The 23572-nt window shown below is 37.3% G+C and overlaps 1 protein-coding gene across 7 annotated transcripts in view; it reads left to right on the top strand.

Annotated features, from left to right (window-relative positions):
- The first annotated feature begins 16094 nt into the window (after positions 1-16094).
- Positions 16095-23572, top strand: part of LOC112144868 (inositol 1,4,5-trisphosphate receptor, type 1b) — a 67681-nt gene continuing 60203 nt past the window's right edge. For all 7 annotated transcript variants that reach the window (XR_002918981.2, XM_024269711.2, XM_024269710.2 and 4 more), the window contains exons 1-8: positions 16095-16223; positions 18005-18163; positions 19572-19670; positions 19762-19845; positions 21227-21373; positions 21455-21550; positions 21626-21670; positions 22779-22933. Coding sequence is in view for 6 of the 7 variants with exons in the window: in XM_024269711.2 (XP_024125479.2) it covers positions 16110-16223; positions 18005-18163; positions 19572-19670; positions 19762-19845; positions 21227-21373; positions 21455-21550; positions 21626-21670; positions 22779-22933 (899 nt within the window). In the remaining variant the exon portion in view is untranslated. The remainder of the gene's footprint in view (positions 16224-18004; positions 18164-19571; positions 19671-19761; positions 19846-21226; positions 21374-21454; positions 21551-21625; positions 21671-22778; positions 22934-23572) is intronic.

Below are 23572 nucleotides of genomic sequence, written 5' to 3'. Positions count from 1 at the left end.
CCACTGAAAGCACTGTGAGAGTAAGAAATGCGGCAAAAAGTTTTAAAATATTTTTTTAACTGAGCCACCAGTGTTTAAAATGGCCAAACTTGATTACTTTTTGCTCTAATTAGACAAGCAAACCAGCAGCATTGCATTTCCAAGGAGTTAGTTGGATGTTTGTACTTCATTAGTCAGTGCATGTTTACCATTTACTGGTGACAGGTCTATGTCATTTTTAGAAGAATTGGCAAAAATAAACTTTAAAATGTCCTTGGTAATGGAGGTTATTTGTTAAACACATTCATTATATGTTCATATCTTATGTTTATATCATTTTGTTCATCTTGTGCCAAGGAATTCTTGTTTTAACAACAGCTTGTCTGTCACAAACAGGCAGACAGCTGGTTCCATATGCAGCAGGTTTATTAGTTCAGACATGAACTAAGCACAACTAAAAGTCCACAGAGCTAAATCAGGCTCAGACGGGCAGAGGTCAATCACGAGCATGGGATCAAGGGTCAGAAAACAAGAGATCAGGTCCAGGTAGAAATGCTCAGTAATGTAGGCAGGGTGGCGCAAGCAATACTTCGCACTGAGTGAGGCTCTGTGCAGCGCTTAAGTGTCCTGTGGGTGATTGGCAATGAGTCAGTTGAGCCGCAACTGGGGAGTGTGCACTGGGGTTGCTGGGAGGTGTAGTGTGTTTAGTACTCCGGAGGTGGCTCCCGCTGGTGGCAAGAGGGGGAAACAAAGTTATGACTCCTGACATTGCCTTGACACTGTTCACTGTTCAATCTACAACTCCTAATTTCCAGTGTTTTTTCTGAATAACCTCCCAGTGATACTCGAGGACTTAAGAGGTGATGGATCGAAATTATGTGGATGCATTTAAATTAAGCCAAAGCCTTCTCCGTCACTTCCTGTTACTGGCACCGCCATTTTGAAACCTGACGACAGTGATTGGTCCGAGTCTGTCTGAGTCACGTTTTTAGAGGAACCACTGTTGCCGATCATGAGTGAGGTTGTTCAAAGTCCACACCTCTTCCACTGAAAGCAGCTTGAGAGAAGCTGTCAATCCAATGTTTAAGGTGGGGCCAGCGAGCTTTTACTGAGGGATCTGATTGGCCAGTTTATAACTTGAGTGACTAGCGATAAAGAAAAAAATATCTTAAAAAGAAATAGAATTCGAAAGATGTTAAGAAGAATGTATCAGAGCAAGAATGGTTATTCTGATATATAAAATGACTGAGTAATGCTGTCTACATCTCAATAGAAGTCTATGGGATTTTGACTTCTTGGAACCAGCAGGTTCCTCCCATTTGGAACACAAGGGGGGGGGGAGGTCGAGCTGTCCAGTGAATATTCACAGTCAATGGGGAAAATCGACAAATGTCACAAGGTGGACGCCAAGCCTTAGTCCTGTAGCCGTCCCATAATAATTTCAAAACTCCTTTTGGATATCTTCTGTTTTGAGTTTTTTGGTGGATTTTGAAATATATTTTTGAGCCTCATAAGAGATTTTGGCCCCATTCATTTATTTCCCACGCAGTGATGTCAAAACATTTTGCTCAAAGGCGCACTTAGAAAGAAAAGGAACAAGAATTGCGAAAACAATTGTGTTCTTGCAGTCTAGAACTGTCGCAGACCATAATAAGCAGATAAAGAATTGAAACATTTGATACATTTGGATTCAGTTTTAGTCACAACCAAAAAAATATTTTTGTCTTGTGGGAAAAAAGGAGTTAAGAAAAAAATAACACAAAAACATATTTTTAAATGGCTATCTCAATGAAAAATAGTGATTTTTCTATTTTCTTATATAAAAATGAAAAATCACACGATTTTCAGGCGTTTAATGTGCAGCTTTCCAGCTCAGTGGCCTGGACATCGCCCCCTATGGCTTCTGCTAGCTCATCAAAAAGGGAGAGACCCACTGCAAAGGCTGAACCTTCACACACCCTTCAGTTTTAGTTTAGATATTTCCAGTGTGTAAGCATCTTAATACACGCACTCGTACACTTTGCTTTCAATGCTGTCATTAAAGCTTTGTCTTAGCTCCTCCCACAAACCAGCTCTTCAGCATTCCCTGGATTTCCTCCCCTTACAGGGAGATACCGTAGTAAAATTATACAACTTATTCACAAAATTTTGAGCAGCTCACATCTATTGGCAGCATAAAAACAGTTTGAGGGGTGCGAGGATAAAATGTTGGAGCAGTTCCAAAGCAGATGGAGTTGTAGAAACATGAAAAAATAGATGCATGCCATGCCAGCTTTGACTTTCTTGAAGTGTGTAGGGGCCGGTGCTTTGCCAGAATTTCTCATGGAAGGGGACTGAGGTGGATGTGGGGTTTGGCTCCTGTCCAGTCTAGTGTTGTTGCAGGCCAGCAAATGCTAAATTTGTCACCAAAAATTCCAGTCTAACCACTGGCCACCTCATTCAGAAGATTTACTAGTTTATTGGAGAGAAACCAAAAAAAGATCCACTGAGAACAACAATAGATCTATAGGCTAGTGTGGACACTCAGATTCAAATTATTACTTGATGTTCCTCCACAAAAAAAGGTTTTAAGTTCTTCTTTTTAAGGAAATAATCAACCTGGAGTCAGTTTTTTTAAATGAATTGACTGGTTTTGGGGGCTTCTGCAAGACAATGATGTAGCTTCCCTGTTTAACCTCACATTGTTCTTCAGCTGCTGCATCATCACCACAATTCATAACGTCGTGAGGTTTAAACCCACCCGGTGTTGCCTTTTTAAGTAGGTTTGGTTCATTCTCCATATCCAGATCTGAACATTGACTAAGTTAAAGACCCACTCCAATGAAAATGGTGGTTTTAACATGTTCTTGTAGGATTTTTCTCATGATGGAAGACGTGTTTAAAGAAAATTTGTTTTAAAGTTGCATTTCGGATTACTTCTTTATTGTAAGCCAGCAACTGCAATGGGTGGACAAAAGTCTCCCTCCTCTGATCAACTTGCAGACAAATAAATCCATTAACATCTTTATTTTTCCTGTCTGAGCTGACATCTGGCTAAAAAACTGGATAGCTCCGATGTTGCTCACTGTTTTATTTGCTACGCTAATCCAGCTTGGGGTTGTGAGGGGCTGTAAGGTAGTGGAAGAGTGTAAACAGAAGGATATCACTGTACAGTTACTTCTGCTGGAACAGTCAAAACTCAAAGGCAAATTTTTGATGAACTCCTGTTGCTCTGCAGAAATATGTCCTAAAAACGAAAAGGCGTTTTAGTTCGCAAAAATGCATAATCGTAATAAATAAAACCACTAGGAACAATTTTTAAAATAGATAAAAACTATATTTAGAGTGGGACTTTAAGAGTTGCACTTTTTAAAACTAAGTTTTCATTTTATAGGAGAGTTTGCCTGATGATAATCCTTTTAGAAGGAAACAATAAAATTTGGTTTTTATTTATGCTTTACTTTAAATCAATATTATCTCAAAAAATCATGTTGAAGGAGATAAAATATCAGAAGTGCTTCAAGACTCTGTCAAACAGTCATTTATCTCTATGAGTCTTTCATGGCTTCTTAGCCAAATATACCAGCAGTTTTCTCTTAATCTAAAAAGTTTCAGAACAAATCTCTCTTGATATGCATAAACAAGCACGACTTCTTCTTTAAGACCCTTTCTAGTCGTCTTTTTCATTTTAAAAGAATTCTCAGTGGTATTTTATTTGTGATTATGCCATTTTTAGCCAGCATAATAAAAAAATGTCATTTTCTTGGACATGGTTTCTGCAGGAGATCATTAGAAATTCACCTCTGAGTTGTGCTCAGACCGTTGGTGCAAAGCGATCCCACCCCCCTTTCCCATCCCTGTTTCTCAGAGCTCGGAGCCCAGCATGTTTTTCACATCACAAATAAACTCTTTTCAAACAGCTTTTTTTTTTTTGCTCCAGATTCACAACAATTTGAACAAAGAAATACTTAAAAATTGAATTTTAAGCTTACATATATGTTCTCCATCATGATAAAAAATGCCACAATGAGATGATAAAAACACTAGTCTGCCTTTCAAGTTAAAAGTCTCATTAGCAGTCGCACACCTAGGTGTGTGAAATTTAATCTCCGCATTTGATCCACACAGCAACAGCGCTCTGAAACTATTTGGTGGTTTTACTGCCTAATCCAACTTCTCAATACTTTTAGCGTCTTTGGTTTGATTCGGCTTGTATTTGAACTCTCAACCTTTTAGTCACAGGACAGACACTCTACACAAGGCCACTGAGTTGGAGGAGCTGATGATGGAGTATCATCAATGCTTTGTAGTTGTGGCTGTTCAGGTCATCCAACAAGTAATGACTTTATTATAGAGAAAGACTTCATAAGATCCAAAAAAAACCTGATAGTTTTTGAGAGTCTGACTGAAAATCCAGATTCATCTGATTCAGTTCTGGTTAGTCCTTTTCTTATCAGCCAGTTCTGATATTTTACTAAATACTGTCATGGAGGGGGCACAGTTCACACCTAAAGTTATCTAAAGTCACTTCTGTTAGTTCCAGCTCAATGATGCTCTCTAGACAATTTGCTTTAGGTGTGACCAACTGATACTGTGTTACTACTAAGTGATCTATCAAACTTTGATGCTTGGATACTTGATGAATGAGTTTTCAGGAGATAACAAGGCTGTTTTTCAATAAAACGTCTATTTTGACTCATTAGAGACAAGCATCTAATGGGGTTTCCTAAAGCTTCAATAACATTCTTTATTTAGAAGCACATTTTAGATAGAACCACTCACTGAATGTCAATACAAATTACATTTTCTTTCCTCTCCTTTGAGTTCTTTTAAAACATCATAAAGACGTTTTTTCAGCAAAAAGGAAAGGAGACAAGAGAGACGAGATTGAGACAGTCGGTGAAAATGAAATTAGCAGAAGCTCCAGATACTTTTAGAGCAAAAATCTGGACCTAATTTGTTATCTCTAGTTGTTTCACAGGCCTCTCTCAATAGAGCAGCATCTGGAAATTTCTGTATCGTGTTTTGTGTAATTGGGACCGTTCATTTCATGCTTGACGGTTTCATAACTCCCACTTCTGTTTGTCTCTGTTTCTCCACCACAAATCTGTGACTAACATTCTGAAAAATCAGAAGCTGAAACTCCTTTAAGGAAAAATCCTCCCTGGAGGGCAGAAAAAAAGTTTAACAATTTAATTCAATAATCTTTGTTTAAACCAGATTTATGATGAAATGAAAGCCAGGCTTGTATGTGTTTGTGAGAAGGGAAACAAGGGAACAAACAAGTTAAAGGAATGTCATTTTATTCCATTGTAAATAGAAGAAAAGAGTCAAATTTTGCAGATGAAATCAAGTCCTATAGGATGTTTTGTAGCTAAAGCCAAACTCAGCTCTCCTGCATGTCATCTGTGTATCAAGAATAACAGTGATGTGTTCTTTTTCTCAGCCTTGTGGATGACCGATGTGTCGTCCAGCCTGACGCCGGGGATTTGAACAACCCTCCAAAGAAGTTCAGAGGTAAGCGGCACACACAGACAGCTGCATCTCCTAATACCTCTGACTGTGTGGGAGTCTCACCATCATGTCTTCTGCTGCTTCTTCTGTGATCTCCATCATCACCATCTGTCATGTCATGCGTGTTGCTTCTGCACATCTAAGAGCAAGATAGAGAAAATTGGTCTTCATGGTGAAAAGAAGAAGCAGCCTTGAGCTGTTACTGTTTGTGAACTTTCTATTATTAACTTCAACACAGGAAGAGGAGCTTATGAAGCAGAGTTCTCAGGATAGAATCTGAAATCCCCTGTAAGAGGTCTGGTCCAGTTTTAAAGTCCCACTCCGATTGTCTTTTGATCTATTGTTAAAGTGTTCCCAGTGGTCTTTTAATTAGGATTTTAACGTTCTAAAGCAGAATTAGGAAATTTGTTATTTTATAGGACATAGTTTCTGCAGAGCAGCAGTAGTTCATCAGAAATTCACCTTTGAGTTGTGGGCGGGACTGTTGGTATAGTAAAACCGCCCCTGCTTCCCGACATCCTTCTGTTTACGTGCTCTCCCACTAGCTTACATCCCCTCACAACCCCAACTTAACGGTGACTGGACACATTTGGTTTGCTTTATGGTTCAGTCTGAATACGGTCCAGAACCAGGAACCCCCTCAGACCCATCTTTCAAGGAGTTCTTGATTGGTTTCCAATTGGACTGAACTTCGGTTCGCTCTGACGTTCCTCAGTCTGAGTACGCTCGGTGCTCAGATTGGAACAACTGGACCTAAATGGCCACCGTAGCCACAGGAACTCATTGAAATGTAATCAGATGAATGCAGGCTCATTGAAACAAATTTTACCCCAACACACATTGCTTCTCACACCGTTTTCTTGAAAATCTGTCATAGACACTTATCAGCGTACCTCTTAGCCGTTGCCTCTTGTAACTGTCTTGGAGAATGCCTCTGCCGCACTAAAGTAGAAGTAAAAAGTGCTGTACTTGACTTTGATACAAAATTGTTCAACAAAAACAAAGTTTGAATAAGTGAACTATCCCGACAAGGACTGCAAAAGGACTCCCACTATTCCTTCTCTTTGTCCCGCCCTTGTAACTCCTGGCCAATGACTGAAGAGATCTAAAGTCATGTGGTTTTGTTTACAAGCTTTGGTCTAGAGCAGGTCTGTTTGACTACAGTCTGAATACAGATCTAATGCAAGGTTCAGCACTCGGTCCAAACCAAATTAAGCAGACTTGGTCTGGACCGGTCTGAAAACATCCTAAAAGCTCAGACGAGCATAGGGAACGACGAAAATGGATCTGTTTGTCTGCAAGTGGATCGGAATGGAGCAGAGCGGGGTGCTGGCGGTCTGTTGATCGTAGATTTTAGATAACAACTACAAGCTTTTTCAAACAAGCTTTTTTTTCTCTCCTCTTGAATTATCATGATTTGGAGGACATGTTTTACACGTTTCCTCCATCATTATAAACATTGAAGTGGGTCTTTAGTTGTTTGAGGCTATAAGAACATTGAAGAAAGATGTTCTTGAGTTTGGACTTTTGCCTGAAGAAATTCAGTGTTCTCTCAAAGCCATTGGCTGCTTGTTGCCCCCCTCTTGTGAACATCTTCTCCATAGACTCCATACTTCCCGCTCACAGCCTGTTTGTGCTCAGGTCCATTAAAACTCAAACACTCAGACTCTGAAGTAGTTTATGTCCTCACAGTAACTTCTCACTAACTGGGGTGTTTGCACATTGAATTACTAATGTTTATGGAATAAGGACTCCTCAGTGATCTGGTGACTTAAATTAGTTTCCATGTGGACCAATAGAGAGTAAAGTATGTGGATTAGAAAAAAAAAGAAACCATTAGGCCTTTCTATCTACGATGACAAAATTCCCCTTGACAGTCTTTCAGAAGATTAGACCATAATGTAACAGATAGTTCTCAGATATTTTTGTAGCTTAATAAAACAAAGACGATTGACTTCTATAAAACTACAAAGCTGTTTAAATTCCAGTTCAGACTGTTATATTTCAAATTGTTCGGATTCAGTTTAATGTTTTGTTTTTGTAGAGGAACTGTCTGCATAAAAATGTCCATTTGATTCAAACTGCTGCTCTGACTGAGCACCAGATAGGGAGAAAACTTGCCTCCCTTTTAGCAGGAGGTCTCCAGCAGTCTTAGTGGCTGTTCTGTTGTGGGACGGATGTCGTCAGGCTCTGTTCAGGAGTTTTTATTGCTCTACAGAAAATGTTTTAGCGTTTCGTGGGTCACAGAGATCAAGAAGTGTGTTTTCACTGCTGCTCAGAGTCGGGAAAGCATGCAGAGTCACTGTTGAATGTTGTGATACTCATTTCCGCGTGTAAACAAATCCTTCAGTGTGTGAAGTTACCGTCCTCCTGCTTTCAGTTTGTAGCTAAACCAGATCCCAGACAGATAAATAAAAAAAAAAACAATATTTGTTTATCATTTTAATACTACTCATAAAAAAGGGCTTATCATGATAAGTTGTGAGTTTATAGTGCAACCCCCCTTGGTTTTTTTCAGCGTTGTATTGCATCAGCATAAATCCCTGTAATGCATTTTGCTTCCCTGTGATCTAAATGTATTTTATGGAAATGGCTGAAGTTTGCAGCTGTCTGACTGTCTTGGCTTTCATTAGCTGCTTTCTTTAATGTTGGCCCGTTCTGCTCATTTTTGCAGCATTTTATGAAATCAAAAAAACTTTAAAAAATAGAACCAAAAATCTTGCACACATTAATATTTTGTTTATTGGCCACTTGCTTCAGGAAAGGAAGTTGTGTATTGGTAAGTGTGACTTTCAATTGTGAACGCATTCTGATTATCTCTGGAGCTCATATAAAAGCCTTCCCGGTGGTCTTTTTAATTATGCAGTAGTTAGCCGAAACGTAAAACCTGTATTGTTTACTAGGACATATTCTGCAGAGTGGCAGAAGTTCCTTAAAAATTCACTTTTGAGTTTTGGACAGTACCTTAGGCACGGAGCAACCCCGCCTCCCCTTCCCCTCACCTTTGTGGACTGGAGCAGAGAGTTTATGGTTCGTCCAGTTTGTTTTTCACGTCGCAAATAAGTTATTTTTCAAAATGCAGTTTTTTCTTCTCCCTCTGATTCACAATAATTTGAATAAATAAATACTCAGAAATGCAATTTCAAGCCCTCCATAATCAGAAAAATGTCATAACAACATTATAAAAGCACAATTTTCATCAGTGAGTCTTTAATTAACATGCTAACTTCACATCTGTAACCATGTCTGCCGTATAAAGGGGGAAGAAATGACAGTTTGAACGTAGATTGCTTTGATCTCTGGAGGGGTTACTTCAGTTAAGCTCCCAGTGGGTCTCTGGACTCCCATGAAATATTATACACCCCCCCAGAGATAACTGCACTCACCACAATAAACAGACTACATCTCTGCAGAGAACTGCTCTTCTTGTATTATTCTTTTAAAACACATTTCATGTAATGCTTTATGTTTATATATTGGGCACTTTGTGATACTACTTTTTTTTTCCTGGAGAAGGGCTTTATAAATAAACTTTGCTTGGTTATTAGGCTGCTGAACAATTGATTAAATCACTTAACAGCATTTTCCTCTGTTATAGTAAAACCTGCGTATATGCACAGTTGTTCTGGCACCTCTGTACATCCTGCTACACACCTGTATATAGTCTCTGTATAATTACTTGTTTTTACTTCAGTCCTTTTGACTTTAGTTTTGTCCCTTTTTCTTATCTTAACTTTGGGAACATGCAAGTAAGAGTTGACTTTATTCCCTTTTAAATCTTCTCTCTGTGGTGTGAGGATCTATTCTGTTATCTAAACAGCCTTCTATACTATTTATATTGTCATAAATGTGCACATTTGTCCACATTGCAACATACAGTAAAACAGGCTTTCACTTCGTCTGCCTCACACTTTTCTATCCCTGTTAATTAATTACTTAAGTGCATTTGAAAAATTAAAAAATAACCAATTTTTAATCAGTCACAAAGAAGAATCTTTTAAATGTCTGCAGAGTTGTTGCTATGTGATATCTTAGCTAGTTCTCAGAAATTTTTCTAGATATTTATCTTTTTCAAAAATGTCAGAAATTCCACCTAAGGCCTTTTTTTCCATCATATTCTTAAAAGCTGAAACCATGGCTCCATACAATGTTTTAAATGATTGTTCTTATATTAAATTCAATCTCTTTTGAGCTGAAAATCTTTCAGTCATCAAGATTTTTTAATGAGTTTAAAATCTTGAAACACTTTTCTTGCATTACCCATCATGCAGCTGCACACTGTAGCAGTGGCACGTGAACACACATGAAGTTTGGTGCAGCAGCAGATCTGGCGTCCTCACGTCTGGACCATCTCATGGGAGTGGGAGGAGTCCAAGCATTAAGATTTTATCTGGTCCCAAATTTAAGACATAATAATAAATGTATCTTAAAAAATAAAAAAGTCAACCCTTGTTATATTAAAATGCCTATTTTGTTTGTTGGCATTTCCTGTTGTTTGAACAGGAAAATAGGCTTTTGTTTTGCACTACCCGGAAGTAAAAACTCCATTTTAGTAACGTCACTGCACTTCACATCACATAAAAAACCCCAAATATTTTCACCATTAGTAGTTGGAAATGTAGGCTGCATTTCTTATTAGTCTATTGTGAAAGCTAAAATCCAAATAAAATCAACAAAAACCTTAGTTAATTCACCAGAAAGTAGCCTGCTTTATGTCTATTAATAGAAATGTAAAAATGGCTCCAGTAAATATGGACACTATTCTGCCTATCCAAAAATAGGAAGAGCTTGTTTGAATTTGTTTGGGGATTTTTTTATGCTGGCTGAGAGTGAGCGACCCTTTGAAGAGGCGGTTCTTCTACATGAGTGCTGTGAGGCCATACGAGCAGATGAGCCATGTCCACTGAAGCTCACTGTCATGGCTGAGGTATGCTCAACATTTCCTCCAAATGTAAACACAACATCTATCCACAATCACGCGTTCTCACTCGTATAGTCTCTAGAAACTGAGAGGCTAACCGGCTATGTGGCTCCTGAGGTGCTGTCAGAGTTTTGATGAAGGGCTTTTGAATGAAACTTTATTGTCTGTTGGGATCATTAACAGACTCACACATGCTTTGCTGACTTTGTGGACTTCATTTTTTTACCAAGCAAAGTGAATCATGTCTTTCACATAGAAAAACAAATTTGTCAACAATTTAAAAATCAGTTGTCCTCACACTCAGCTTATCAGTATAAGAAAAGTGTCTCAGTGTCCTCTTTGAAGTTTGTTGGTTTTAACGGTCTGTTGTTTCTCACTCTGCTGTGAATATATTATGTAAGTTTTTATGATATATATTTTTTGTCTTCTTTGTCCTGTTTTCTCAGATGTTAAAGAACCAAAATGTAATTATTGGAGAAATAAAAAAAACGTTGTGCGCTAATCCAATTTCTCCAATTCACATAACTGCTATTCTTTGATACAGGATATTCAATTTTCTTTTCTTTTTGTGAACTTTTGAATAATTTAATTACAACAACAAAAAAAAGAAGTCAGATAATGATTAGATTTGTATTGTGCATGTAAAAAAGTCTGTCACTTCCTTTCATTTCTCACAAATTATATAAAAAAGCACTTTTGACACATTTTCATACACCTCATCATTTTATTCTACAATTGAGGTGAAGATTAGGCTTCAAATACAAAAAAATCAATTTGTCATTTTTCTGTAATAGTTTAAACCCTGATTAAAAAAGTGTTTTTTTGTCTTTTATTGTTTAAATTACATAAGACTGGATTAGAAATTGGTTATTTCAAGCAATCAAAACAAGAATAGTGCATGAACAATACAATAAGCAGAGGTTTACATCTATACAAAGACATGTCAAAAATGGGGTAATCAGGCATCAAATGATTGCAAAAGATTGCTAAAAAGGGAGTGTGAGGAAGCGAATTTATGTAATTCCACCCTGGCTATATCTAACCATTTACTTTACATGAATTCTCATTATTCAGTTCCTAACAACTTTACCAACAGAGATTGATGTCATTAAGAACCTTTAAGTATCCATAAATCACACCACTATGTAAGTAGACATAACACTATTTCAGAATTCCTCATCGCATATATGCAGATCAAGTATCAAAAATATGTGCAGATTATTTCTCAGTATTATTTTTATTGTTTATTTTCATTTGAAAAATGAATGAATACACGGATTCAGCCGATTGGCTGAAAGCGAACAAACCTGATTAGCTGATGAATTTCATTGACATTTTCTTTAGCCAATCATGATGTTTGTTGACCTGCGATGTTATGTGACTCTCAAGATTCACAACACAGATTTGGAGAAATGCAGAAAAGTTCTTAAATGAGATGCTGTTTGTAAATGCACATTCTGCGTGATCTGTGAGTTTACATGACAACTTTACCTAAAATACTATAGTAAATTTGTGACACAGTTTGTGTGCATTTCTAAATTTATATTATAGGTTTGCATAAAGCTATATATGTGAACCGGAGCGTGTGCATTTGTGAAACAGATTGCGTGCATTTCCACATTATGAGACTGATCTGTCCTCATACAGTAGGTGTCTGTTTGTTCCTCATTTATCCCAGACTTGAAGCATGTGAAGGTCCTTATAGAGGACATCATCGTCTGTGATTTACTTCTACCCCTTTCACTTCCTGACTCACTTCTTCCAAATGTATGCAGCATTTAAACCTCATACGGCCCATTTTTAGATTAGACTTGTAACCTCTTCCTGCCTCTTTTCTGCGTCCGAAACTCTGGTGCTGTCAGACTCGCCACAGAGTGGCTAATTGTGGATTCTCACCAAGCTGTACATTTTTCTGCTAATGAAAATACAAAATACATTTCTCTTGACTTTTTTGGGAGATGAGAAACTGCGAAAACGCCTTCCCCCTTTTAGAGCAACTCCAGCAGGTCATGAACCTTGATGTGAACCAGCAAGCCGCACGCCTTTACTAATTACTACTGAGAAGATGAATGGGAACGATGCCACATGCTCTTCCTCTCTCTCTCTCTCTCTCTTTTTTTTTTTTTACAATGGTGACTGTGCACATCTTAAATATGTCCATCCTTCTGTCCGTCCATCTGCTTTTACCTGCTGCACTCCGAGTTTGATCCTGGAGCTTCTCTCCCTGACTGAAGGGCAAAACCAGGATGGAGATCAAAACCAGAAGACCTTCATTAGTCTGCCTCTTTTGGTCGTAAATTAAATAAAAGCATTAAAATAGTCCATTTAAATTTGATTTTAAAATTCAATTTATGTAAATGGATTGTCTGAAGAAGATGGGGCCTCGTGTGACGCAGGATGGGGCATGGGGGTATTATTAGCCCTGACCTTTTCGGTGGGTACGCATTTAATTGCTTGCCAACAAGAAAAGTGTCGCTAGACTTTTTTCAGGCTGAAAATCCTATTAATCAAATTCATTTTGTTTATTTTCTGTCTTATCAAAGTCTCTTACAGTTATATTAAGCTTCCTTCAACTTCTTTTGAATGTCAGGATTTTTTTTCTTTTTTTTGCAAAACTGAGGAGCTAAGATCATCTGATCTTAGGATCTGAGGATTTAAAACTCACTTCGATCATATTTTCATCTACTTTTAAAATTATTTCCAGTGGTCTTCTAATTTTGAATATGCTGTTATTAACTGAAATCAAATTGTTTTTTGGGCATCATTTCTGCAGAGCTGCTGTAGTTTATTAGAAATTTGCCTCCATGTTGTGGGCGGGACCTTTGGCTGGAGCAATCCCGCCCGCCCTTCCCGTTGAGGAGGGCTCGGAGCAGGGAGTTTGTGGCCTCCCAGCATATTTTCTATGCATTTTTTTTCTGCTGATTCACAGTTTGAATAAAAATATACTAAAAACTGCCATTTCTAAGTTTAATTTTCTTGGCATATTTCTTAATCATCAGAAAAATGCCATAAGAACATGTTAAAAACACACAAAAAACTGAAATTATTGGAGCAGATTTGATCTTTTACTCATATATAATATATTTTTTTTATTATTTCCATCAATGGAATGACTTTTAAAGTAATTTCTTTGGGTTTTTTAGGCGAACATTTGCTCTCCAGATTGTTTTTAATGTAAGATTTATCTTTTGTTATGGAAAATTCCATCTTTGTTCAGTTCAAATCGCTAGTATTATCAGTTAAGCTCAATTATCCGTATTGACCAAGCAAATTGGTTTGGGGAAATTTAAAAAATAAACTGATGTGTCAGTGTTTTATGATTCCTGCAGTGGAGCTGTGCTTCCACAGCATGTAATTATCTCAGTGTTGTGGTTCCTGCTTGAGGGTAGTGTTGAAATCTAAAAGCATCTTCCTCTGTGGTGACTCAGCGATTTTCTTCTGCTGCATGTTTGTGAGACACAGGGAGCGCTTCAGGTCAGAGTTTGACAAAAAGTGGGTCATTGCTGTTGCTCTGTTTAACACACTGCTGTCATCAGGGCTCTGAACATCACTTGCAAAGAAGTTGGTCAGAATCAGAAACGTGCAACTTGATTAGTCATGTATATGTTTTTCATTACGATTATGAGACATTTATTTTAGGTATTCATGTGCACAATTAAAACATGTTCAGAAAAAGCTTTTAGATGGATTTAACGTAAAAATGCACAAGTGTAAAGAAAGTTTTATTCAAAGATGGAAAAGAATGGGCCTCCTGCACACTTTGTTTTTAACCCCTAAAAAAACTTTGATTTCTTTTCTCCTGCACGTGATTGTGATCAAATCCTTTTTCATGTTGAGGTTTTTGTTCTTCCAGCCTAATTAAACTTTACAGGGACAGCAGAGTTCACTTCCTAAACCGAAGGCCTCTGTGTTTGCTCATCTACAAACACAAAGGGCTCTGTCTGCTCTGTTTGTATGAGCACATTTGGAGCATGCAAACACACACTGCTTCCATCAGCGGCACTGCTTTTCCTCCACTTTCTTACCCTCCGTTTCACATTCTTTGCTCTCCCTCGCTGTCTTCCTCATTCCTCTTTCACTTCCTTTTCTTGCTGTACTTTGAGTGAAGCTAAACTTAACCGAATCTTACAAGGAGGCAGAAAGGAAGGGTGGGGCTGCGATTTGGGGGAGAGAATTAAAAAGACCATTTGAGGAAACAAATGCTTTATGAAATGATTAGAAGAATTTACAGAGGAAGAGGAGCAATGACAGAATATTGAAGTGGGAAGACTGGGAGTCTCCACCCTCTTTCTTTTCTCCTTCTGTCATCCAGCTCCCCTTCTCATGGCTGGCCTTATTTGGTCATGTTACTGCAGCTTAAAGTGGAGGACAGACATAGACAGAGTGGAGGAGGGATGGACGGATCGTTCCTATTTTTATTTTTTTCCCCCAAATCCCAGATAAAGAAATCTGCGGTCCAATAAGGTGTGCTCAGATAAAATTCAGAGGAGTGAGAAGGTCAGAACAACGAGAGAATCTTCTCCTGCTGCTTGCGATCTCTCATTCATTGTCTTCAGCTGCACTCAGAAGAGGAACTCTCCCGGGACAGAAGAGGAACTCGCCTAAAACTGTGTACACATGCAAATGAAAAAAAAGGCCTGCTTTCTCCTCCGGCAGGTTTCTGACGAGTCTATGAAAATGAGCCGCACAATCAAACAGCAGCATCTCATTGTTGCGAACTTCAGTTGATCTCACTGTAGCTCATCATAACACACAAACACACGGATGTTTCTGTGTCTTCAGCGGCTGACCGCAGGAGGCAGCGTCTTGTCACTGAGCTTGTAAAGCATGAGCACTCACAACACATGCCGTCCTTTCTTTCAGAGGCAGAAACATCTTTTGATCTCCATCCAGGACAAATATTAATGTGTTTGAAGTGCAAGCACACACGTGTCGCCAGGACTGAACAAAAGTGGCATCTGCTTGTGTGGCAAAGGCTTTGAATCCATGATTAGTTATCTATTATCCAGGCTGAGGATCTGTCATATATCACAACAGCAGCTGGGACTGCTTCCCTCTCCATCCTTTTCTTTTTTTAACTCTTCTCTGCTTGCTTTTGTTTTGTATAATTCACAGTAATCTAAAGCTCTGTTTGTTTTTTTTTCCTGCTCCTCTGTGCAGATTGTCTATTTAAGCTGTGCCCCNNNGCTAGTTTTGAAGGTAGAAACTGTACCTGCCTCTCTGACATGAGCTGGGAGCTTATTCCATAGAACAGGAGCTTGATAGCTGAAGGTAAGTGAAGTCAAGGACACAATCCTGCACACACACACAAAAACAACAAAAATAAAACAGACTTATGAAGGACCTATTTCTCAGGAATCTGCTTTGTTTAGGTATTATTTTTCATTTATTTAAAATTCATTTCAACAGCTTTTATTTTGAAAATGCACTGGCGGCATCACTCTACGCCCTTTTATAGACATTTTTTTAAAAGCCCTTTAATTCTTCTGTCATACCTTTCTGCCTCGGAAGCTCTCCTTCCACTCAGTCCGCTGCAACACAAAACCATTTAAAGGAATCCACCTGAAGATCACAATCTTTCCCGTGTTTTTACAAACATTTGAGCCCATTCTTCAGCCAAAACTTCACTGTTTGAACTCCACCTTTTCAGCCTGGAACTGGTCTTGTATTATTTTTGTACTAGTTACACAACTGTGATGCGCTGACTTGTTGTGAGATGGATTGTCTTTGTTTTCCTTCCCAGCATGCCGCAGACTTGGAGAAGAAGCAAAATGACTCTGAGAACAAAAAACTCCTCGGAACCGTTATTCAGTATGGAAACGTGATTCAGGTTTGTTTTTAAGCAAACGTGGCATCCTGCTGTTTATGGGCCAAATTGTTATCATTTTACCAAGATCTGATTAAACCTGGATCATATTTATAGAAGTCTAAAATACACCTTAACCAAAGCATGTTCATTTAAGCATGTTCTGGTAGCATTTTCTCATGATGAAAGACATATAAAGAGAAAATGTAGCTTAAAATTATATATGTAAGTATTTCTTCAAAAAAGGCTCTTGTAAAAAGCTTGTAGCAATGTCATAGGTGCTAGAGTTGGGGGGCCAAAATCTCCCTGCTCAGCTCCATTCCGATGCACTCACTTACAGACATAGATCCATGTACGACAGTTTTCTTTGTCTGAGCTGGTATTTAGATTAAAAGTGTACGGCTGGAACGCTTCAGTTTTGCTTGCCAGTTTTGTTGCACAGCTAATGTTAGCTTGGGGTTCTGAGGGGCTGTAAACAAGTGGGAAAGAGTGTAAAGAAAGGGATGATGGGACATGGAGGCAGGCTTACTCCACACAAACAGTCCCGCCCACAACTCAAAAGTGAACTTCTGAAAAACTTGCTGCTCTGCAGAAACTATATCCTAGAAAATTGTGCTTTTTTGGATGAAAAAATGCATAATTAAACTTAAAAGACCACTGAGAACGCTTTGAAAATAGATCAAAACATGACTTTTTTAAAAAGTTTTAGTTCAGTTTTTCCAACAAAAAAAAGCTTAAGCCACAAATTCAAATAATATAAAAATGTAATCATAAATAAAACATTTTACCTAATTTATCCTTGTAACAAAAATCAGATGTTTGTTTGCTTCTACTGATACTTATTTAAGATTTGTAAATAATAGCAAACCAAGTAGTACTACCTTTCCTTCTAATTGCTCATTTATTGAAGCTAAAACTAATCTCTTGAATGAAAGTAAATGTGTTTTATTTGAGATTTTTTATGCAAATGTTGAATTAAATTACTGACAATGAATTGCAGGTTGCTGGTTCCTGCAAACATGATTTATTTTATATGTAGTATGGAAATCCAGACAGAGAAATGTACCTGTAGTGATGGTTTTGCTCTAATCAGTATTGTAGTCATACGTGGAGCACCGCAAACACAAAATCTCACCAAGTATGTTGCTCTAGTTTCTTTAAATACCTCAAAACACTTGATAAAAGATAACACTGTCTTTACCTCACATCATATTCTCCTGCTGAGGTTTTATTTGTGAATGGTGAGAGGTTTTGTTTGACTCCAAACAATACAATTAGGTTTAACCGCAGGACATTTTAAAAGTAAACATATATATTTACACATATTTTTTAAGACAATTTTATCTATAAATGTTGTATTCTAGTCTTATGTTATGATTGTAGTCTAGAATTAAGGATAGTTGGTCTGTTTTTGCTCTTAAAATATGATAAAGTGTGTAAATACAATTGCTTTGAAAGTCTTTTCTGAGCAATAAAAGCCTTTTTAAGACAGAATATTTCAAAGTACCAGAACATTAAGTCTAAATATGACTTTTACAGCTAATATATAGACGGATATTAAAACTTCTTTTAAGGACTCTCACAAAAGCACAAATTCTATTTACTAGAGTAGTTCCATTGGCAGATTATAATGTGTTTTGAGAAGGACATTTTTCCAGTGAAGGGGAGGGGGCCTCAAAAAAACAGCTAATAACCTAAAAATAGTAACACATTTCCAACATGAATTAATCACAATGTGTCTATGGTGGACATTATCTTAGATATTGCATAGTGTGTTTCCTGAAAGTATTTTGTTTTTGCCTCAGCTGCTTCACCTGAAGAGCAATAAATACCTGACGGTGAACAAACGCCTGCCAGCGCTGCTGGAGAAGAACGCCATGCGGGTGATGCTGGACACGGCCGGAAACGAGGGCTCCTGGTTCTACATACAGCCCTTCTACAAGCTTCGCTCCATCGGCGACAGTGTGAGTCTTGAAGTTTGTGCAAACATTGAGCTTAAGGTCACGGGGGACTCTGCTGCAAGAGTCTGAGATGTATTAAAAAATTGATATTTTGTTTAAAATGTGTGGTACTCCTATTCTTATTTTGTTAGGATTAAAAAGTGTTGTACTGATTTACACTCAAAAACTAAAATTTTCACTTGCAATGGATTTTGGATTTTAGAAAAGAAAGATGCATCAAATCTGTTCTTCAATTTTTTTATCTAGAGACAAAATCTATATTTGTGATTAGTTACTAGAAGTGAAATGTCTGAAGTAGGCATGTCCAAAGTCTGGCCAATTGGCAAAATGCGGCCCTCTTCGGCTTGCAGTTGACTGCCATAAAATAAATAAAGTGTGGCCCCCAGCACTTTCTAAGAACTAAATTTTCTTGATTGTGATTAGATGTTATAAGCTGCTGTAACCTGTGGAGACAACCTGTGGCTACTTGACCTTCAGGGCCTTAAGATTCAAATGAGATCAACAGATTTATTTGTTTGTTTGATCAAAATCCCTTCTGAATTAGATTGTGGTTATTTAAATTTAGAAGTTTACAGTGAGCATTCACCATAACAGTGAATATATTTCATATGAACCCATATTTCATTTGGACTTAATGTTTTTCCTAAACTTTTTCCTTGTTTTACTTCTGATCTTCAAATATCCAATTTACACTAAGTTTAAGAAAAAATGTATTTAGATGTTTTTCTGTTCTATATGAAGAAATAAAAAGTCTCCTATTGCAAACAAACTTCATTAATACTTCATTTCCATTTCATGTTATTATTATTATTAAATCGTTCTTGAAGGTTTTAAGATTTTAACTTAAAATTTGAGAATTCCTTAAAAAAATGATGTTTGCTGCAGACACGAAGAACCATCTTGAATGTTCGGCACATTTTCTTTACATTTCATTTAAATCTATGGTTGTTAACGTCTTTTTTTTTAAGAATGTGCCGTGCTTTTATTTTCATGTTTCATTTTCATGTAACTTCCTGTCTGGTTGGTTCCTTGAAGAGAAAATGAAATGTGTTTCACTTATCTGTCTCACCAAATGATTGATCTGATTACAATGTAAATGAAAGCGGTTCTTAAAGGCAGATAGCTTTAAAACCTGTCGTGTCGTCTCCCTACTTCCTTGTGTTGAAGTTTAATTTAATAAACTTGAGAACAGCCGGTTCAACTTGAAACAGATCTCTTTTGTTTGTCCCCCATTTTTTCTTTGAACCAAACCTTCTTCCCTTTCAGGAAAACACATTTGGAATATTACCAACAGTCAGAAATATTTCCTTAATAGTCTTAGAACATTTAACTTTACAGCTCTAATTTCCTTGTATTGGGGTATTCGACAGTATCGAGTGTTAAGTGACACAGTGTGTTTGTGCAACTGCAGGTGGTGATTGGAGACAAAGTGGTTCTCAACCCAGTGAACGCCGGTCAGCCGCTTCATGCCAGCTCCCACCAGCTTGTAGATAACCCAGGATGCAATGAAGTGAGACTGATGCTTGCACTTTTAAAACAAAAAAAAAAAATCACAAAAAAATAAATGAATTAAGCAAATATTTCCTCCTTTTCTGCTTTAGGTTAACTCTGTGAACTGTAACACGAGCTGGAAGATCGTCTTGTTCATGAAGTGGGGTGACAATCAGGAAGTTGTGCTCAAAGGGGTACGTCACACGCTACAGTAAAGGATGCACTTCAAACTGTGGGTGTTGTGTAATGTTGCTCATCAGATCTGAGGGGGCTGCATGCTTTGTTTGTTTCTATTTTGGGATATCAATCTGCTGCAGATGCTCACAGAAACAGTTCTCTGTGACTCTTAGAGCGTTTTAAGACTTTGATGACGTTCAACTCTTTACAGTCCACTTTAGTCAAACATTTCAAGATTTTAGCAGTGAACAACCACCATACATACTTAAAAGGAAATATAAGCTAAAAAAGCTAACTGTTAAAATGTAAGTTTATGCCACCTAACTAGTATTTTTTGCAAATGGCTTCTATTTTTTATGTACTAAATTTTAATATATTTTTATTGCAGTGACAAAAACAATCTATATTAAATTGAAATGACTCATGATATTTATATATATATATTTTTATAATAAAATGGGGACAACTTGAGAATATGAACTTAGTGTATTAGTTGGCCCATCTAGCACTTATTCTTAGAAGATTAAGCTAAATTTTTGTTTCCAAAAACAACATTTTTAGATGTCTGAATATACTCACGTAATTTGTGTTTTTTTTTTTTGTGTGTGTTGTTAAATCAAGTTTTTCAGTTGTAAAAGCTATGGAGCAAAATGATTATGGCTCATTATAATAATAATGTACTAAAAAAAATTATAATCTGTGATCTTAAACAGTTGAAAAAGTTTAAGACCCACTCCACTGAAAATCTTGGTTTTGATGTTTTTAACATGATCTTCTAGCTTTTTTCTCATGGTGGAGGACCTGTACTAAATAATTTAGGATTAAAACTGCATATTTGCGTATTTCTTAATTCAAATTGTGTTGGAACAGGAGCAGAGAAACCGCCGGTTCGAAAAAGCTCAGATTTTTGACACAGCAATGAGCCAAACTGGCAACTTGTAGACAAACAGATCCATTAACATCTTCATTTTCCTGAGATGCCATCTGGCTCAAAACTGTACGGCTGGATGACTCCAGTATTGCTGGGCATTTCTTTTTAGCTACGCTAATATTAGCTTGGGCGTGTGAGGTGCTATAAGCTAGTGGGAGAGAGTGAAAACAAAGGGAAATCAGCACAGAACTTTCACACATACAGTCCAGCCAACAACTCAGAAGCAAATTTCTAATGAGCTCCTGCTGCTCTGCAGTAAATGTCTTCAAAATGACACATGCTTTTTAATTTTGGCTGCATAGTCATATTAATAATTAAAAAAAAAACACTGGGAACAATTTTACAACAGAAAATAATTTAGTTGGAGTGAGACCTGGTCAAAAATCTTGAATGTCTAGAAACAAGGTTTTCAATCTTTGCAAGTATCAGATGGTTTGCAGTGAACAAAACTTTCTCTTTCTCTTCAGGGGGATGTGGTGCGCTTGTTTCACGCCGAGCAGGAGAAGTTTCTCACATGTGACGATCACAGAAAAAGGCAATACGTCTTCCTCCGTACTACCGGACGCCAGTCAGCCACATCTGCAACCAGCAGCAAAGCATTATGGGAGGTGGAAGTAAGTGTTTTCAAACACGGCCTGCGTAGAGACTTATTTTCCATAAACTCATCTTTAATAAACGAGCTTCTCTGATACCAGGTGGTACAGCATGACCCGTGCCGAGGGGGGGCAGGTTACTGGAACAGCCTGTTCAGGTTTAAGCACTTGGCCACTGGACACTATTTAGCTGCAGAGGTCAGTTTGTCTGCTTTTTTTAACTCTTAAAAGATGCCAAAAAATACAGAGTAAATTGCTTTTGCATTTTTCCAGGTCAACCCAGAATATGAGGAGGAGGGTCTTGATAACCGCTCTTCAGTAAGTACACTTCTGGATTTTTTTGTTAATAATAAGATAAGGTAGGTTCAGTTCTGAGAAAAAAAACAGTCAGAACATCCAAACAAGTATTCCTGCTGTCATTTTAATAGCTGTGGACAATAAATGTTGATTAAAAAAGATTAAATCAGAGCCTCAGAGTGTGTACACCAACGACCAGAAGGTGGCAGGCTTTTACTATTAATATCTGCCTTGTAGCTTTAAGAGTGTTTAGCATTTTCTATTGAGTGTATAAAGAGTAATGAGTCAATTTATTGTTTTTTTTGCTCATTCACATCAGTTAAATGAATGACATCAAATGTACGAAGTAGTAATGTAGTCATAAATGCAACAAATTTACTCATTATTGTTCTGCCATGTCTGAAAAAATCTTTCACTACAGGAAAGGTTATCTGAGTTTGTTGAAAGTCCTCCATTGTGGCTCTTTGGTTGAAGAAAAAATTAAAGTATTTACATTTTTAAAAAATTACTATAACGCAAAAAACAAAGTGTAAAGTCAAAAAAGCAAACTAATTCAACAACAGTTGAAGCACAATTTGTATTTTGGATTTTTGAGCAACGTTAACCACAGAAAATCAATAGTAGGTCAGAAAGCACAGCCAGAATTAAAGAGATTTTCTGTTTTTGAACAAATTCAAGGATTTTGAGTATAACATAGTTAAAGAAATACAGTAAGGGTTACTTCGTTAGCTCTGATTTAATATCTGGAGTTAGATTTATGAATTTCTGGAAGAAATTGCACCACAAAGGGAAAAATGCAACTTTTTTTATTTAATCAAAGCTTCATTTGCAGTGTTGAAGTGCAAAATTTATTTTATTTTAAAAAGAAGTCACATAAACCTCTGTCAAAAGTTATAAACTACTACTAAAATATTTTCTTTTTCATGTCTATTTTTTATTTATGCAAAAAAAAACATTTAATTTAAATGTTTCATTATAGTAATAATAACATAAATACAAATTTTACTTTTCTAAAGGTTGGAGTGAGACTTAGAAATCTACCTGAATGGCTCTCTTAGAGTTAAATGTTGAGGCTAGACTGTTCTGTTGTTTCCATCTTCTGTCTGCTAAGTTCTGTTTTTCTGTTTAGCTTGACTCAGAACACGAAGCTCTGCGAGCTCGTCTGAGAAACGCCCAGGACAAAGTCATGTACGCGCTGGTGGCGGTTCCTGATGGAAACGACATCTCCTCCATATTTGAGCTGGACCCCACCACCTTGAGGGGCGGGGACTCACTTGTTCCCAGGTGAGAAAGCTTTCAGTAACACCAGGCTCACTAAAAGAGGAGCTTTCCTCGACCTATAGTGAGTTTGTAATGTCGCTGTAGGAGTTTTAACAGTAGACTTCCTGCACATGATGCTGATAAGAAACTATGAAATTAAACTGAATGAAACACCCTCAAGAACAACCTTTAGAAATAGAGATAACCCCAAATAACTTGAAAGCACTGTGAAAACCTGCATGTTTTATTACAGGATTGGAGCTGCAGGAGAACTTTGAGTGCTCTCAATGACAGGTTTTCCTCCTACAGTCCAAAAACAGGCAGCTCACTCCATAGAGAAGCAGATGCAAAAATGCCATCCCATTTTCTATTTTTTACTCACAGGAGATACTTCCTAAAAGAAAGATAATTTTCTTGTTGGTGAGCAGGTTAACCATCACAATGCCACAAAACACAGTTGCAGTAAGCACTGATTGAAAAACAAAACACACATCAAAAATGTATATTTATGTAAAGATATATCAAAGTCATAAAATAGATAGTGCATATGTTTATTTTTTTATGATAATAGCTACTTTTACAGTTATTTATATAATTATGCAAAGAACTTTGAGGTGCTCTTTAGCAGGAATAGTGCTTTTTCTTGTACAGTTGGGTCATCTG

The sequence above is a fragment of the Oryzias melastigma genome, linkage group LG1, assembly GCF_002922805.2.
Source record: "Oryzias melastigma strain HK-1 linkage group LG1, ASM292280v2, whole genome shotgun sequence".
NCBI lineage: Eukaryota > Metazoa > Chordata > Actinopteri > Beloniformes > Adrianichthyidae > Oryzias > Oryzias melastigma.
Note: the sequence above shows the minus strand (reverse complement) of the source record. Positions and strands in the feature narration are given on the sequence as shown.